The sequence below is a fragment of the Rhinolophus sinicus genome, chromosome 16, assembly GCF_057876585.1.
Source record: "Rhinolophus sinicus isolate RSI-liver-muscle chromosome 16, RSI-T2T, whole genome shotgun sequence".
Classification (NCBI taxonomy): domain Eukaryota; kingdom Metazoa; phylum Chordata; class Mammalia; order Chiroptera; family Rhinolophidae; genus Rhinolophus; species Rhinolophus sinicus.
The window spans coordinates 39,727,892-39,745,453 of record NC_142516.1 but is presented as its reverse complement, the minus strand read 5'-3'; the positions used below and the strand labels follow the sequence as shown (position 1 = coordinate 39,745,453).

Here is a 17,562-nt window from a genome sequence, read left to right as displayed (position 1 = left end):
ATGTGTGTGCTGTGTGTGCGCACATGCAAAGAGAGAGACACCACAAAAGTCATTTTGTCTCCATTCGTTCAGTGAACACAAGACTGTCCTTACATTATAAAGTGCAGGATGTCCTTCCAGCCATATTCTGTATTAAATAACAAAGCGTACTACCACTGAGCTAGTGTTCTTCCTTTCTAATAAAATAGTGATTGATCGAATGGTATTCACCTCGTTTCTCAGTGTGGTGAGTGAGAGTATTTTCTTCCAGTCCATTTTCAGCATGCTGCTATTACCGCACCATTTAGCTCGATGCCAAATTGCAGTTGGCTCCATTCAGTTCTGTTTACCCGAGTAGCACTATAATGATTAAATGTCACTGGGTACACCGAGTATACAAAAGTAATTAACCTAAAAGGACATGTTAGAATAAGGGTCAACAACCTCTTTAGCCCATAGTGCCACTGGCAGGAAGAAGTATTGACAAGAGGTATTGCTAGCAGGGCGGGGGGCCAGCGTGAGGGGTGGGGAGAAGGGAGGAGGGAAAAGTCAGAGAAGCAGGAGCTACAGACCAGCACTCAGTTACTTGGGATGGCAAGTAGACGAAGCTCTGAGATCTTTTCAGTAGTTTCCTTATAATTTAGCTCTCTGACCTATGATCGTTTGAGGGGAGCAGGGAGATGTAACCGTGATCTGACTCCCTTTTCAACATCTTAGCCCTAGTTAGTGGAATGCTGTTTCCTGGTTAGACCAGAGTAATGTTGGCACACACTTGGTAAATCAACCTGTTCTTCCAATGTTTTATGTGTTTTGTCAGATCCCTGGATCTTTAGATACAGTTGTCAAGTGAAAGCTGCTTGAAATCGTTTCTTTGGAACAATTTGGAATTATGCCTCTAAGTATCTGTCTCATTTGTTTTCATCCCTCAGTATACTGAAGTCACTTTGTTAAACTAACATTAATGCTTTATGTTGCTTTACATACTAAAAATTTACATAAAGCTCTAGTCGTTTGATTTAAAAATCAATGAATGTAAAGCTTTAAAAAAAAAAGTATTTGCCCTGTATTTGGCTTTTTCTTTTATCACCTGACTTACTATCCAGAAAAAAAAAGTAAGGACTAAGGATTTTTTTTCCTTTTACCACGTACTTCCTTGAGGGATAAACATTTCCAGGAGATCCCCAGGGATCTGTGTTCTCTAAGTGATCAGCCACAGAAAAACTGCTAATGCTGCATTCCTCACATGGTGGTGGGTCAGGCAGGATTCATTAAAATCCTGCCTTTTCAGTGGTCAGACTTGAATAAGATTTGTTTTTCCCCAGTCATAAATAGCTGATGAGTACATGATGAGAGATAAGAGGGGTAACCAGTTGCAAACTGTCTCCCTTATGCTGAAGATTTATCTCTTTCAGAATAAAAAGAATTAGTAGCCTTGATACGTTTCTACAACAAATACTCCTTGCATGCCCATCAAGGGGTGAAGCCTGGTGCTGATGGGGGCGGGGGCTGTGCCCTTGATTGGTAGGGGGTAAACAGGGAAAAGGCACCCACCTTTACCCTCTTCTCTCTGGCACCATTCTGACCTTTGTTTCAGTTTTATTTTTTGCACTGCTTCTTCTTAATATATTTTCAACAATTATCTTTTCGGAAAATTGTTTTGCCACTATATCTTTTTCAAAAAGTACCACTTTGGGAGGCTGCCTCTCTCCTTTGGTGTGCCTTCATACATGCACCTGCATTTCTCCCCTCCCACATTCACACAAAACTATTCTTCTGACTGTGACAGTCATTGTATTGAGTGCTGAGAATACAAAGAAATAAGGTATATAGTACATGTCCTTTAGGAATATGTATTCAACATAATGACAATATATGGGAACAAGGAAGACATATGCATAGCATTAGTGTCTGAGCAGATCAAGTCTTGTACTCATTCATTTCTTCAGCTGCCATTAATAGAGAAACCAAGCAAAGTGCAGGATTTTTGTGTGATGAAACCAGGCATGGTCCTTACTTTCCTGGAGCTTCTAATCAAGTAGGAGAGAAAAGCAAATAATCAAAATAATAGCTGTGATAAAAAATACTAGGAGGTGAAAAAGGGACCATTCTAGAGATTGGCAAGAGGAATCTTGGATAACATCACCGACAAGACCTTTCTGAGAAGGTGGCATTTAAAGATTGAAAAAAGGATGCTAGCCACTCAGAGTCTGGGGAAAAGGGTTCTTGGCAGAAGCTTGCACTGGGAAGTGAACGAGTATGGAGTGTCCAGCACTCTGAGAAAGAGACTTTCAGCTGAGATTGGAGAAGGTAGGCAGCAGCCAGATCAGGCCTGTACCTTCTATAAAGTGTTAGATGCTTCTCTTACTGAGTATTGATTCCTGTTGTGAATTCAAGAACTTTTAGACCTTTGTTACCTAATATGATAGCCACAAGTGATATGTGGCTATTAAGCACCAAAAATATGGCCAGTCCAAATTGAGGAGTGCTGTAAGTGTAAAGCGCACACTAGACTTTTAAGACCTAGTACTGAAAACAAATGTATAATATAATAGCTCATTAATAATTTTGTATCGATTATATGTTGACATGGTATTTTTGGATACACTGGGTTAAATATGTGATTAAAAATAATTTTACCTGTCTTTTATTTCTAGTTTCTAAAACTCAAGCTATTAGAAAAAATTTAAATACATACTTAGCTCACATTACATTTCCGTTTGTCAGCTTAATTCTGTTCTAGAGTACAACTCACCTTAATATTTTAATAAAGGACCTTAAGGCCAAATAGGCTAAGTGATCCCTGAAAACTGTTTTGCCCTCTTGAGGTGCTATGAAGAAGATTTGGAGTTTTTAAGGATTAGCAACCTTAAAACTGTTAGGCAGCCTACCTTTAAATCAGTATACTGTCATTTCCTTTTGAATTACCATCTAATATTGTATTGTATAGAGTATATTTGCGTACATAATATGTAATATATATGATTCTCTGGAATTAACAGTCTTTGGAAGAAAAAAAATGTTTGGCCTTTCGGATAGATTAAAACAATTTACTGGGAAAAATAGCAACATGAAAAGACTTTTTTTTCCAATAAATTTTAATAGTTACTAAATGAGAATTCTGGTCCATTAAGGTACAGCTTGCCAAGTCTTAAAGCTGAGTCACTTATTTCCTCTGAGCAGCTATCCTACTTCAGCTTCTTTCAAAGCAGCTGTTAGAAGTATGTTGATATTTTCATTCAAGAACAGAGCACACAGTACAAGAATAAGTCTAAAGCCAGTACACCTTCCCAGAAAACTCAGGAAAAATATTTTTTGTCAACCCCCCCTCTTTTTTTTTTTAGGGCGGTCAAACTCATACAACTGATTCATTTTCAGCAGTGAGACTTCGTGACATTGATTATAAGGCAATAGATGAATGAATGATTTAGGATATATGTTTTATAGGTATTATACTGGAAAATGTAATCCCAGAAGAAGGGGGCGAGTGCATGGGACTATAACTTACAAAACATACCAGATTTATAGAATCTGTATTAAGGAGGGAAAAGACTTCTGGGTAGAGGACAAGTGCACTTAGGAATGTTATATTTGTGTGCACTTGGAAATTTTTTTATAGTTTCCAGGAGACAGTTAATACTCTGCCATCTCTAATAATCAGGAGGGATATTACTTGATTAATTTAGCTTGTGCTTGGGCTCTCCTCTCCATCAGTGGTCAGGGTGTGTATTTGAGGAGGTGTACTTGTCTCCCCTCTGATTCCCTAAGTTCCTTCCTCCTATGGCCCACAGTTTGGACCACATGCAGTCATTGGCTGTCAAGAGAGGAAGCTAAGGTGCCTACACAAGAATTAAACCTGTATCTTTGGTGTCAAAGCATCATGTTCCAGCAGCTCAGCTCACCAGCTAAAGTAGCTGTATTTAATGAAATTTTTGGGGCGGAGCCAACCTCTTTATTCCAGGAAGAGGAAATAACAGTCAAGAAACCCCAAGAGGACATTAAGATAATGTTCTAATTTAAAATCAATTTTATTGATACCTTATAAATTATTACGGCATTTTATCCTGACCAAGTAATACATAATGCTGAGGCTGTGGAAACAAAACATATGAATGACTGAATATTGAAGTGTTGTATATTCTACTGCACGAAGGAAAAAAATATGTAGGACTTCAGTATCCTAAGTAATATGGATGGTGGACCCTTACTGGAGGGCAAGATGTATATTTCATGCATCTCTGTATTTCTGTACTTGGTGGGTATTCAGTAAATATTTATTGAGTGCAGCCATAAGTAGGTTAAGAGTGTGTGGTGGTTTTTCCACATTAGCCGAAGAGCAGTAGCTCTTCATAGTGCTAGGTCCATGTGCTTCTCAGCATGCACTCTCCGGTCCGCCTCACAGCAGCCTCCTGAGGAAGCACTCCCATTACCCTCGTTTTACCCACTGGGGAGCTGGAAGCTGGGAGAGGGTCATTAACTTGTCCATGGTCATTCAGCAAGTGGTACAGCCTGGTCTTGAACCCAGGGCTGTCTGACCCCAGTAGCCACAGCACAGCCATCGTGGACACTGCTCTATCAGTTCTTAATGATCCCCCTGTCAGTTCCTTCTTTATCTCAAACCAAGTTTCTCTTACCAGGAGAGAAGCTGAAAGACAAAGACAACATTAGAACATTTAAAAGAGTGTGTTGTTCTTGACATGTTATAAAGGTGAAACATTTATTAAGAACAGACTCATTTCTTTATATGGAGATTATATTAAACCTTATTTTAAGAAGGGCAGGTCTTCAGAAAGTCTCAGTCATTTTTGAAGGTGAATTTTGATTTATGTTAATTTGAAAAAAGCAAGTTCTGTGAGGGTTATATACAGATTGTGTTTTTAATGGTTTCCTTAATCAAGCAGGTTATTTTAAAAAAAGTTCTACCGTAATGAGCAATAGACTGACATCAGGGACTGGCTCAGAGCCCTACCATATTTAGGTATTTCACCACTAGCACGTAATAAATTTTAAGCTAATTTACATAAATTTGCATGGTTATGAGTCAGTATATAAGACAGGTGCATTTTGACCAAATAATTTTTATTGTAAAGTTCTTACATTTAATTTTTCCTGGTTGAGGATTATTTTCCCCATCTCTCCTGGTTATTCCCTTATCAATGAGATAATACATTTTAAAATGTTTTATCAGTTAAAAAAAAAGAGTTCCATGAACAGGAATATACAAATTGTGATATACTACGTTGGTGTGTAGTACTGTACAATAGAATGTCAATTAGAAATTTACTGGGGTAAGGTACTTGTTAGTTTGGTATACATAGGTTTATTCAGGATATTACTTTTACTTCAGAACTTGTTGAAAGAATTTCATAACTGGAATGCTTTCAGGACTAGGACCATAGTTGACTCTGGATGACTCATGATTGGTGGGCTTCTCCTGATGGCCCTTCTGCTTAGAAGGAGTGGGCTGAGTCCCTGCTGATCACCAACAGTACCTTGGCCTTTCTGAATTCAAAAAAGTCACCAGTACTCGTTTCTGTTCTAGGTATTGGTCTTTTACAGAGGGAATGATGATGGAAGTTACGGCATCAATAAAGGGTCTACAGGGCTCTTGAGCCTGCCATCTCCCGCCCTCTCACCCCCACCGCCATAAACAAATTCCCCCTGAATTGTTCCTGATTTGAATTAATTCCTGTATTCAATGAACTACAGGTAGAAGAGCAGTATAATTTCTTTTAACCTGGGCTGGTTTTGAGAGTAAAGAGGCCTGGACAGCAGTGTAAAGCAGGGACAAACCAGGATTTGCAGTCACCTCAGCCAGATTTTTATGGTGCCCTCTGCCCCATCATTATCCCCTGTATCTGTTTGAAAAGGAATTTACCCTTTGGTGCCAAGTAGATGGGTTGTTTGAAGGCCACAGCTGATGAGCCAACAAATGGTAACGAATGAGTTTTAGAGTTCTTGATCATGGTTGTCCACTTGACCTTTAGTGTATTCTTTCTGGCTGGAATCTTGTTAGTGGGCAGGGACATCCGAGCACTGCACCTATGCCAGTGGAAAGCAGAATTAGCTTGATGTGCATTTGAAATCAAATTAGAAAATTCAATGTGAAGGTGGTATTTATAGTTCTGCCTGCAGTATTGAACCAAAACCTATTGTGATTGCAATAGGAAATGTGTTTTGGTTAATAGCAGCCTATTGAAACCCTATCATTATGGACCATCTGTATATCTATGTTGAGGGATAGTGCTACCCAAATGCCTAGAATATTCCTTATGTGAGTCTTAAAATAGAAGATCCACACTAGCTCTGTAGTAAATAGAATGTGGTACAGTCATAACGCTGAGTTGCTGTTGCAGAGAGCTCAGTTATCTGCCTGGATCTGTACCTTGTACCTTACGTGGATTCTTTCATTTAGTCCTCAATGCAGCCCAATTGAGGGCAAGGTGTTGTTGACTACCAGGCTGAGTGACACTGAGCAATATGCCCAAGGCTACACACCTATTAAGTGGAAGACTCTACACTCTAACTCAGGCAGTCTGACTCTAGAGAGAGGCTCTTGCCTGCTAGTAAAGTCGGCTACCTGTTATTAAAATTAGCTAATTATAACAGTACTCTATTTGGGGGGGGGGGGGCGTAATACTTTATAGAACTCTTTCTCATACACGGTCATCTTTGATCTTGAGGTGGCAGAGGAGTAAAGCTGAAGAGGCAGACCCAGCCCTTTAGAGTGCTGGAGGTGTCAGTTTTCCAGCTGACTTGGTCAAATACCCTTAATAAAGTCTAGATTGGGTTTCAGACTAGGATCTAAAATTTTTCTCATTTTGAGATAACATGATTTTAATGTTAGGAATAACTATCTTTGAAACTTATTTTTTACTACCAAAGCAATTAGGATTTTTCATATAATAAGACTTACAAATTTTAATATTTTTTTCTTGGTTTCTCCTTGTTTGTGCCCCTCCTCTTTTTCTTTCATTAAACATCTGCCTTGTCTTTTTTTTAATACCCTAATACACGTGTTTACTTCTTACAAATACAGAGCTTTTTAAAAAAGTTACTTCTAGGTCATTGCTTTATTTTTTAGAGCTTTTTACTAAACATGCACATTTAAGGTATTTTGCCCTTTCTGGCTCCGCCACCACTTCTGATTGTGACTCTCTGTTTGTTACAAATTTGCTGTATATTTACATGATCAAACTGTAATGAGAAAAGATTTATGTTTAGTGTTTCTAAATTTGTAGATTTATACAGTCATAATGCAGCTCCAATAAGTTTCTTATGTAGTAAGCTAGGGAAATATCTAACCTAGCTAAGCTCTTAAAATAACAACAAAGAAATAAAACTAAGCTTTTCTTATAAAACTGTGACTTTGTCTTTATTAATATTTATGTAATTCCTCCTGTTCACATGCCCAGCAAAGATCCAAGTGGTCTTCCGGTGGCAGAACAGTGGACTTAAGACATTCATGATGAGAGTCGGTGCCAAGTCCAATTTGATTGCAGAGCAATTATGTTATTAAAATACTGCTTATTGCCCCAGTGCCCGTTGTTCAGCCTAACCTTTAAGTGCCACTGATAATTAACTACTTTATCATTCTACCAGGAAACTCTAACATGTAACTGTTCTATAGTAAAATTCACAAATAAAATATTGCCCATAGAGCCTGAAACAGCCAGTTTTTAAAAAGTAAAGCTATATGTATGTGTGTACCAATAAATAAGCATAAAAGTCAAAATAAGCATTACCATTTAGTATTTTAAAGAAAGTATTTCATCATTGTTTACAAATCAGTCTTTCGTTTTGGACAGAGTGGAAATAACTTTCAGTAGAGTGCATCAGAATCAAAAGGCTGAGAGATTTGTTAATCATACACATGCATATTCAGTTTTTTTTATTCTTTCTATAAAATAATCAAATTAGTAGGATGAAGGCATCTAGAAGTAGGTAAAAGAGTAAAGGTGGAAAAAGGGCAGAGCTTCCATATTGCCAGTTCCAAGGGGTGCCACTACTCTGGTCTTACTTACTTTACTTTAGTGAATGGTTTCCAATGGAACTGAACTGTTCAGCCTAGAGGCCCTCTGAAAGGGAAGATGAATTTTGGGTTGAGATTAAGGAGTGCCGAGGGGGTGTTTAGTCATCATGTTCAAAAACATTTCTGGGCAGTTCTATGCCACTCACTGTGTCAGGGGTCCTTACCACCCCAAGAACCCTGGAGTAGGAAGTGGCCTTGCAAACAAATAGCCATAAATTGGTTGTGAGTGCTTTACTCATTGGCTGAGCAAAATGTTAAGGGAACAAAAAGAAATGAGTGATTAATTCTGCCTGACAGAATCTGAAGGAGCTTTGAAAGGTGATATTAGAGCTGGTTCTTAAGAATGAGATTTCAAAAGGAAGATACTCAGGGAAAGGGCATTCTCACAAACCCTGATAAAAAGGCTACAGATGCAATGAAAATACACAGAGCACAAGAAAGAACAACAAGCTCATGGTGCTGAGACAAGGCCAGGACCCTGGTTTGGGGCAGGGAATGAAGGACTTTAGAAAGTAGCCATACTCAGAAATTTGGGCTTTTTTTTTCTGTGGATGATGGGAAACCACTTGTCACTTTTTAGGGATTCAATTTGTTGAATCTCTGTTTAGGAAATATGAATCCAGGAAATGTGGAGAATAGACTGGAGGGGGAGAAACTAGATATGGGGTTCTGGTATTAAATACGGTAGATAATAATAGCTTACGGATGACGTTTGTGTGCATGATTTCAATGCAGTAATGGTCATAAAAACCTAATTGCGTTGGGTCATGGTGTGAAAGCAAAGGCATTGAACCAAGTCTTATAGATTGGGAATGAAGAATGGAACTCAGTGGGGATATATGAAAGTCCAGAATTAATCCACTTTTTAAAATTGTTTGGCTTCTAATGTTTTGCTTCAGTCTTCAGCCTTACTAAATAAATGCCTGCCGTCTTTTCTTACACTAAGCTTAACGGCGAATGTTTAAGTAGGGATAGTTACAGGATTTGGTGTAGACATGTAGAGTATTCATATAAAAAGCGAGAGGCACTGGTACATGAAGGAAGGGTTTAGAAGTATCAGCCCCTCCCTATCAGTGGGAACCTACTCACTGGTCATGATGTCATCTTTCTCCTCCTTGGAAGTCCCACCCTCCACCCCTGCCTTTAGAGCTGGTGGTGGAATTGCCATCACGACAGCTGACCACTAGGGGGTGATTTCTTGGTAGCCATACCGACCAAGATGTGGAAAAAGTTTATTTTCCTCTAACAACAAGCTTTGAAAGTTTAGCCACAAAAGAGAATGTGGCATTTTGGATCAATGGAAGTAAAACGGTATATATAGCCCAAAGTTCTGGCTATCACGCTGCCTCCCATAGTTAATTAAAAGGCCCTTGGAAATTTTGTGTATCTTTATACAAGTTAATTATTACTAACAGACTAAGATAAAGGGGAAAAAAAGTACAAGGTGTTAATTTTAGATAAGATGAATAAAGTTATAAATGAGGAAGAGCTTAATGAACAGTTTTCTGAATTGATTTGAATGCCAGGCAAAGATACCCTGGTGATTCTTGTTCTTCCTAGAATTGACTTTCTTATCTCCAAGTATGTTTTCCTCTGCCCTCTGAGATCAGCCCTTCCCTAGCACAGGCTGGGTAATTTAGTACTTGGAGTCTTGCCCTGGTGCCTTACTGAGGGGCTAGGCTCCTCAGGCTTTTACAACCCACCCTCAGCAGGTTAGCCCTGCACTCGGCCCTGCTCCCTCTTATACCCTCTTCACCTTTGTGTAAACCTTCTGTTTGGTCTTTCTGGAACTGAGTCACTAGCCAAATCCAAAGGTTAGTTCCAGCTTTCATCACTTCTATATCGATGGTTTTAAGCTCTCAAAACATCTAAATGTGCTCAGTAACCACCTGGCCTTAACAGCAGACAGACTCATTCTCTGTGCTTCAGATCTTGTAACCAGTGTTTGTTTTCTGTGTTGAGAGCTCTTTGGGAGAGCAGAGATGACAGACGTAGCTTGAGCCCATGCAGATCGTCCTTACCATGATCCCAGGAGGGAGGGACCACCTTTCCCCATTCCGTGGTCCTGATGGGCTTCCTGGGTTTCCAGAGATAAGAAGGAGCAGGTTCATGATAACTCTAGAAGTCAGAAAGGAATAAAGTGCATTTTTGCAGGTGTGAGTTTGTGTGTGTGTGTGTGTGTGTGTGTGTGTGTTTCCTGGTTTTGTGTTCTTCTACTCTGCATCATCTCCCAGGCCCTTAAGGTACAAGGCTAAGCACAATTCTGTAAAGATGATATTTGTGTCGCATGATCACCATTTTGGGGTACTTAAGTAATTCTGAAAGAGTACCTCTCCTTTTTTTTTTCTTCATTGAGGAATTACTAATTATCTCCCAAGCTGGACTCTAAATAATTCAGTTTCTCTGTAGAGGCTTGAAACACTAGCTTCCCATTAACCAGCAAACTTGAAAAAAAAAAATAGCCTGTCTTCCTTCCTTTTTTCTCTTGTATCTGCTTTCTTTCTCAACTCGCTGAAGGTGCTTCAATAGTATAATATAAACATCTCCTTTAGACCAAACCTATTCTGTCCTTTTGGTTTACACTATTTCCTAACTCCTTTTTTATCCCTCTGCTCCTTCTGCCCCATCTCTGTTTCCTCTGTCTTGTTCTTTCATTTTTTTCCGTTCCTTTCCCTTTTTGCTTTTTCTCCTTGTTTTCTTCTCTATACCTGTTTTCTTCTCCCTTTCCCCTCCTCCTCTCTCTGGTCTCCTCTTAACAGCTTTGCAAGTGTGTACTAATGAACACAAAGTAGATAAAGTCTGAAATGATTGAAGAATCACACTGTTAAATGGCTGATCATTTCTCAACCCTGCTTCCCTTTCTAATTTCAGAGTTCTTCGGTGTCCCCGTCAGCCAGTTTCCGAGGTGCTGAGAAGCACAGGAACTCCACAGACTACTCCTCTGATAGCAAAAAGCAGAAAACAGAAGAAAAGGAAATTGCAGCTCGTTATGTAGGTTCATTCACCTTTGCTTTGGGGGAGGCTGGTTTACCTGGCTTTTTTTATCAGTAGCCATTTTGCCCTTCCTCTATCACCAACCAACACTAGAATAGACGATAACATCCTAGGGGAAACATTTTTATTGCAGTTAGAGCCATGTTAATTGGCTAGCCAAAGTCCTGTGTGTGTGTGTGTGTGTGTGTGTGTGTGTGTGTGTGCAGGTGAGTGTGCAACACATACGTGAGCCAGAACAGAGTGCTTTACCTGGCAACTAATATTAATAGAAGATTTGTGTTCCATATTATTATTTCTAGATGTATTTGTTTCCCTCCATATATTTTAAGGTGGCTGAATTTCTTGTGGTCAGCCAGAAATGTTAAGGAAAAGTGTAAAATTACAGAAAGCCTGTTAAAATGTCCTGTGCTGAAGAATTGAGCAAGTTTTGTGGAATACGACTGGCAGCGACATCCAGGATCTCCCTGGCATGGGTTGACTCTCATTTTTCTTCAGTGATTGGCCCTTCCAGTCACATAGTGAAGGGAGCAAGCTAGATAAGACTGATATGGAGGCATGCAGTCCCCACTCTGCTTTCCATTGTGGTACCCCACAAGACTGCAGATCTCAAAAAAAAAGGCTGAAAACTAGAATTTTCATGTGAAACCTCCCAGTTTAAAAATTGTGGCTATTTACCCAGTTTTTAAAAAAATGCTAACAGAACAAGTCGCACCCATGTGTAGGCAGGTTTAGTGTGGGCATGTCAGTTTGCAGCTGGCACTTGAGAGAATCAAGGAAGTCATAAGCTTCAATTTTTTTTAGATAAAATAGAATCATCATATTACCTACTTCAGAACTTCATCATGAGGATTGAAAAGCATAGTACACTGTACAGTGTTTAGGACTCTTTGATGCAGTTCAGTTTTCTAAGATGTGAGGAATTAGTCTGGACTTATCTAGAGTAAATCTGGCTTTTATTTTTCCTCTGGGGGAGGAGATAATACTTCTCAATTGTCGATGCAGGACAGCGATGGTGAGAAGAGTGATGACAACTTGGTGGTTGACGTTTCCAATGAGGTATGTTTATGGCTCATTTAACTTCCTGTTCTTACCCAGCTCTAACAATGACTAGTGTCCTAACAATTAGCATCCACAATGTTTTCTTAATTTCTAAAAGGACCGGCACGCTTTATTTACCTGAAAATTTTATGTATTACTGATTTTACATGTGAATAATCCTTTTGTTACAATTGCTATTCTTTTCCTGTGATGTGCAAGTGTGTTTTACTACCAACCATAAATGCACACCAGACATCTGTGGTTCGCCTGCAGATCTCACTGACAAGTGACTTGCAAATTTGTAGAGTTGTAATTTTTGTTTTTATTTTAAATAAATACTACAAATTTGTAGTATTTGCTTTGATCTCAATACCGAATATTTTCTTTAGCAATTTGGTGAGTCTTATCTATTCCAGAATATTTTGCACTTCTAAGCTATTAACTACTTTCGGCTAGAAACGTCCACACCCAAGTACTTCAGCATTGTGAATGCATATGCTACATTAATACCTGAGGTATTCCTTTGTAGGATCCATCTTCCCCTCGAGGGAGCCCAGCACATTCCCCACGAGAGAATGGCCTGGACAAGACGCGCTTGCTCAAGAAAGATGCTCCGATCAGCCCAGCCTCGATTGCATCCTCCAGCAGTACTCCTTCCTCCAAATCCAAAGAACTTAGCCTTGTAAGCAGTTCTCCATCTTTTTTAGTGTTCCCTGTTTTAGGATGGGTGGGTTTGACTATTATTTTTTCATTTTGTATTTTTTACATTTTCCTATAGGACTTTTATTTCCAAGTGTGTGTATATGCTTGGTAATTGGGTTTAATTGACAAAAATATTTTTGGAACAGATGGGTTTACTGACTTGTCAGTGATGGATGTTTGTTTTGTGAGTCTTTTTGCAAGGCTTGGGGAGGAATGTGGGGAAATTGAGTGAAATGTGTCTTAGTGAAGATGAAAAAATACACACTTGGGTTACATACAGAGATGGTGTTGTCAGCTGTGGTTTATGGTAAATTTAGTTTTTGGCTTGGATGTGATTTAGTTGCTAGTTTTGTTTGAATTACCATGCTATGTATGATTGTAATCATTCTCCCTTCCTATCTAAAAAGGAATCTGTCATTTATAAAAATCTACGTTGACTCACACACAAATGCAAAATGTAACTGTTTGCAAGTCAGGATAATCTCCCTATAACCCCTTCTTCTGTGGCTTTGTAGTTAATTCCATTTTTGTATCATGTGTCTTCCTTTTTCCTCACCAGTTATTTCCTTATACCATAACATAACATTAACAGCAACAAAAAAGACAAATTCCGTTTTTAAATAACCTTTTGAATCACAGCTAAGGGAAGAAAATTCGTCAGTTTGTGTGCAAATCAGAGGGATATGTCTGACAGAGAGTTAGATTAAGTTTTTCTCTTTTTTCCTGGCCTTTTGGCCTTGTTGTAATGGCATCTGCTTTGTGCTGATCTGTAGGATAATTCAGGCTTGGATCGTTTCTAAGACGACCTGTTAACCAGGAAGTCTTTTGTGACTTGAGCAATCTACAAGGAGCCCAACTCAGGCCACATAGTCTTATTTAAATCAAAGCCACCAGCAAGTTGCGGTCATAGTCAAGATGCATGATATTTCAACCTCCATCCAACTAACCAGTGTCCTGGAAATGGTCTTCTCTACCCTAAATTCAGCTTCAGTTTATGTCCTCCTGAACATTGGTTTTGGGGTCTCAGGGAACTCTTTTTTTTTTCCAGCTATCTTTAATTAATGAAAATAAAGGCCTAAGCTACAGAGTCTTTTCCATTTTTTCCTTTCTTTACCTTTTTAAATGTCAAGCATCATTTTTACTAAACACCAGTGTTTTTCAACATCATTGTTAAAACCGTGTTCTAATTGCCAGTGTATTATATCTCTTGTTAGAATGAAAAATCTACTACTCCTGTTTCAAAGTCCAATACCCCTACTCCACGAACCGATGCACCCACCCCTGGTAGTAATTCCACTCCTGGACTGAGGCCTGTACCTGGAAAACCGCCAGGCGTCGACCCCTTGGGTTAGTAAGAGAAAAGTTTGTCTACATACTTATGTTGCTTGTTTTTAAAGAAATAAAAGCAATTTAAAGAGTGCAGTACATTAAGAGTGTTTATTAATAACCAGCACTGAATGGCTATTTCGCAAAGTTATTTAATCCTAAACAAGCACCTGGCACCTACCATGTCTGGCACATAGTAGGTGTTCAATTTAATAAGGTTGAATGAATGACCCTCAATGAAGGCTTGAATGACTTTTGAGAATATTGAAACAAGCTTATTTAAACTACTGATCCCATTTTTAAATGTATATAAGAATGCCTTACTTCACTATTGTTTCCTGTGTTCTTGTTTTGATTTCCTCCTTCCATTTTGGTCTGTAGCCTCAAGCCTAAGGACTCCGATGGCAGTTCCTTGTCCATATCCAACCCCATTTGGGATAGTGCCCCACACTGGGATGAATGGAGAGCTGACCAGCCCTGGAGCTGCCTACGCAGGGCTGCACAACATCTCCCCACAGATGAGTGCAGCGGCAGCTGCTGCCGCTGCCGCCGCCGCCTACGGAAGATCACCAGTAGTACGTTTGTGGGTTTTTACAAAATAAAACTATTTCAGAGCACGGAGGATTGTCATACATATTCTTTTAATGTGGTTTGTTAATTCGAGTTATTTATATGGTGTGTATTTATAAGTTAAATTATATGTAATTATATTGAGATCCATTTTCTTTTGTAAGGTGAGGGAATTTCTTCTTTATACTTTATTCTGGTAAAAAAATTGTGACCCTACAAAAGTACAGCAAATAGTATAATAGTATAGTGAATGCTTTGTTTCCATCATGAGCACGAATAATTATTAGTATATTTTTTATGTATGCTCCACTCCCAATTTTGTTACCATTAAATCATAAACATTGTATCATTTCATTAATAAATACTTCTGTATGTATTTCTAAAATTCCGTATTTCCCCGAAAATAAGACCTAATCAGAAAATGAGCCCTAGCGTGATTTTTCAGGATGACATCCTCTGAACATAAACCCTAATGCGTCTTTTGGAGCAAGCCTTAATACAAGACCCGGTCTTATTTTCGGGGAAACACGGTTTTTAAAGGATCTATTCTCCCAGGTTTTAGAAAAGATATTGAGTAGGATGAAATGAATGAATGTAACTGTGTCTGGTTTTATTGTTTTGCTTTGAAATATTTTTAGGTTGGATTTGACCCACACCATCACATGCGCGTGCCAGCAATACCTCCAAACCTGACAGGCATTCCAGGAGGAAAACCGTGAGTACCTGTGTCAGGCCCTGGGCCCTTGCTGGCCCTTTAGACTTTGAGCACTGCTAGACACTGTGGGGGAGTTCCCATGGCTTGCATTTTTTCCCTTGCAAAGCATTTTTTATTTTCTCTTAAGTAAAGAGGTAATGAGGTGGGGTTTTGTGTTTTCAATTTAAAATCTTGAGCTTCTAATATGGAAATGTAAATTGCTGAGGCATCTCCAGCAGTCAGGTTTTCTCTGTATGTCTGTTACTGTTTTCAAGGCAATTCTTTTGCCTTGAAAAAAAAAAACTCTTATATGCAAACCTGGATGCTCAAAATTTGAGCATGTTGAGAAAAGACATACCAAACTTCAAAGGCTGAAAAGAAAGAAGTGTGGTTTTATGCTCAGTTGTGTTTCCGGAAAAGGTGGCTTCTTGTCTTGTGAGCCGGATATTTGGAGTCCCTGTATTCACAGCCCCCTTGAGTCATGAAGGCAAAACACAACCATGCGTTGTTCCAGCCTCTTCTTATACATTCTGATCTCACCATATGTCATTCCACATCCTTCATTTCAGTCCAGTGTACCTTTTGATTACTACCTGTGCACAGTTCTCACTGCTATGTGGCCTCATCTTCCCAAAGAGTGGACTGTAAAATAACACTGGGTTTTCCTTTAAAAATCCCAGCTAGCTTCCTCCTCTCTTTTGGGAAGCATCCCTGCAGATTCTCCCAACTTATTAGTCAAATGTGATTTTTATTCTCATTGGTCTTTACATTGGCATCCAGTGTGTCACTATACATGCCGTACACATGCTGTTTCCCCAATCTCTAGTGCTTTCTCAGCTGCCCTCTGCTTTCCGAACTGGACCCTCAGTAGCAGCTGAATCCCATTCTCTCAATGGCTTGCCTGCCCTGGGGCTTTTGCTCTTTCTGGTTCTTCCTACACATTTTTCCTGTGGCCTGCTGTCTCACTTCAGGTCTCTGCTACGATGTCCCTTACAAGTGTTCTGGCCTAACAGCCCTATCAGAAGTAGCATCCTTCTCTTCCTTTCTTCCCATCACCGTTCTTTTCTGTGCCTTGCCTTTCTCATACTTGTCTCTAGCCATTATCTGCCTCTCCCCACTTGAATATAAGGTCCACGATAGCAGAGCAGAAGAACTCTGCTTTTCAGTTATAGAATTAACTCCAGTGCCTAGAATGGTTCATAGTTGATCACAATATATACCTATTGAATGAAAAAAAGAAAGGGGGGGAGGGAGAGAGAGACAGAAAGAGAGAAAATATGTGCCAATCTTGCCCTTCTCTGACCTCCCATTGTTTGTTTATTCTCTACTATACACTCAGAAACGTAGTTGTTACCCTTTTGTTTCCTGTGTGCCCTCTTTCTCTCTCCATGTTTCCTGCCCCTCAGTGTTAATCATTCCTGACCTTGACCTTTCCCTTTCCACCTGGTGCATCAAACTCTTTGTTCTTCCTTCTGTAACTCCCTTCTCTACAAACTACCCTAAACTTCCCTGTTGGATCAGACACAATGCTGGCTCCATAGTCAAGTTGCTTAGTAAATATTTGACTCATTAATAGGGAGGCAAGGCAAATGAGGCATTTTGAGTTCCTTGAGAGTTGAAGGTATAATCAGTTATCATAAAGTTGTGTGTACTTGTGTGTATTCTGCAAATAGTTGTTTACTGACTGACAAGTCTTGTGGACTGAGAAGTGCGATGTATGTAAAGGTGAAAGTTTGATCTATTTAAAGCAATGACTAAATAACAAGATCAAAGGATTAATCAAATAACTCAAACACCTACGAATTCCATATGAAGCTGTGGGGATCGAGGGGTTCCTTTAGGGAAGAGACATCACCCCATGTTCAGGTACTGCATAGTCCTCAATTAATCAGCAGTTGCACCCACAGCTGTATATAACCACCAAGGCAGATGATGTAGTGCTTCTCACCTCAGCTGCTGCCCAGAGGCCACAAGAGGTGAAGGTGTGTTAGGTGTATTTAAAGAAGCAATGATAGCCTTGGTTTGGGAGTTTGGGCCAATTGAACCACTGTAGAATCACAGCTGGTCTGATTCAGTTGGTGCTTCTGAGCTTTGAGCTGAGCTCCCTTCCTTTCCCCTATTGACTCTAAGCATTATAAAAATTTTGAGATACTTTTGGGAAGGTTGGAGGATAGTTGGGAATTTTTGGTTCTGAGAGTGATAGAGTCACACCTAATGCAGTTGACAAATG

At 39.4% G+C, this 17,562-nt stretch overlaps 1 protein-coding gene across 7 annotated transcripts in view; it reads left to right on the top strand.

Annotated features, from left to right (window-relative positions):
• Nucleotides 1-17,562, top strand: part of LOC109449935 (TLE family member 4, transcriptional corepressor) — a 143,649-nt gene that overhangs the window by 110,041 nt on the left and 16,046 nt on the right. For all 7 annotated transcript variants that reach the window (XM_074330588.2, XM_019736689.3, XM_019736684.3 and 4 more), the window contains 6 exons: nucleotides 10,880-10,999; nucleotides 12,005-12,058; nucleotides 12,570-12,722; nucleotides 13,957-14,089; nucleotides 14,450-14,643; nucleotides 15,277-15,353. In XM_074330588.2, coding sequence (XP_074186689.1) covers nucleotides 10,880-10,999; nucleotides 12,005-12,058; nucleotides 12,570-12,722; nucleotides 13,957-14,089; nucleotides 14,450-14,643; nucleotides 15,277-15,353 — 731 coding nt within the window. The remainder of the gene's footprint in view (nucleotides 1-10,879; nucleotides 11,000-12,004; nucleotides 12,059-12,569; nucleotides 12,723-13,956; nucleotides 14,090-14,449; nucleotides 14,644-15,276; nucleotides 15,354-17,562) is intronic.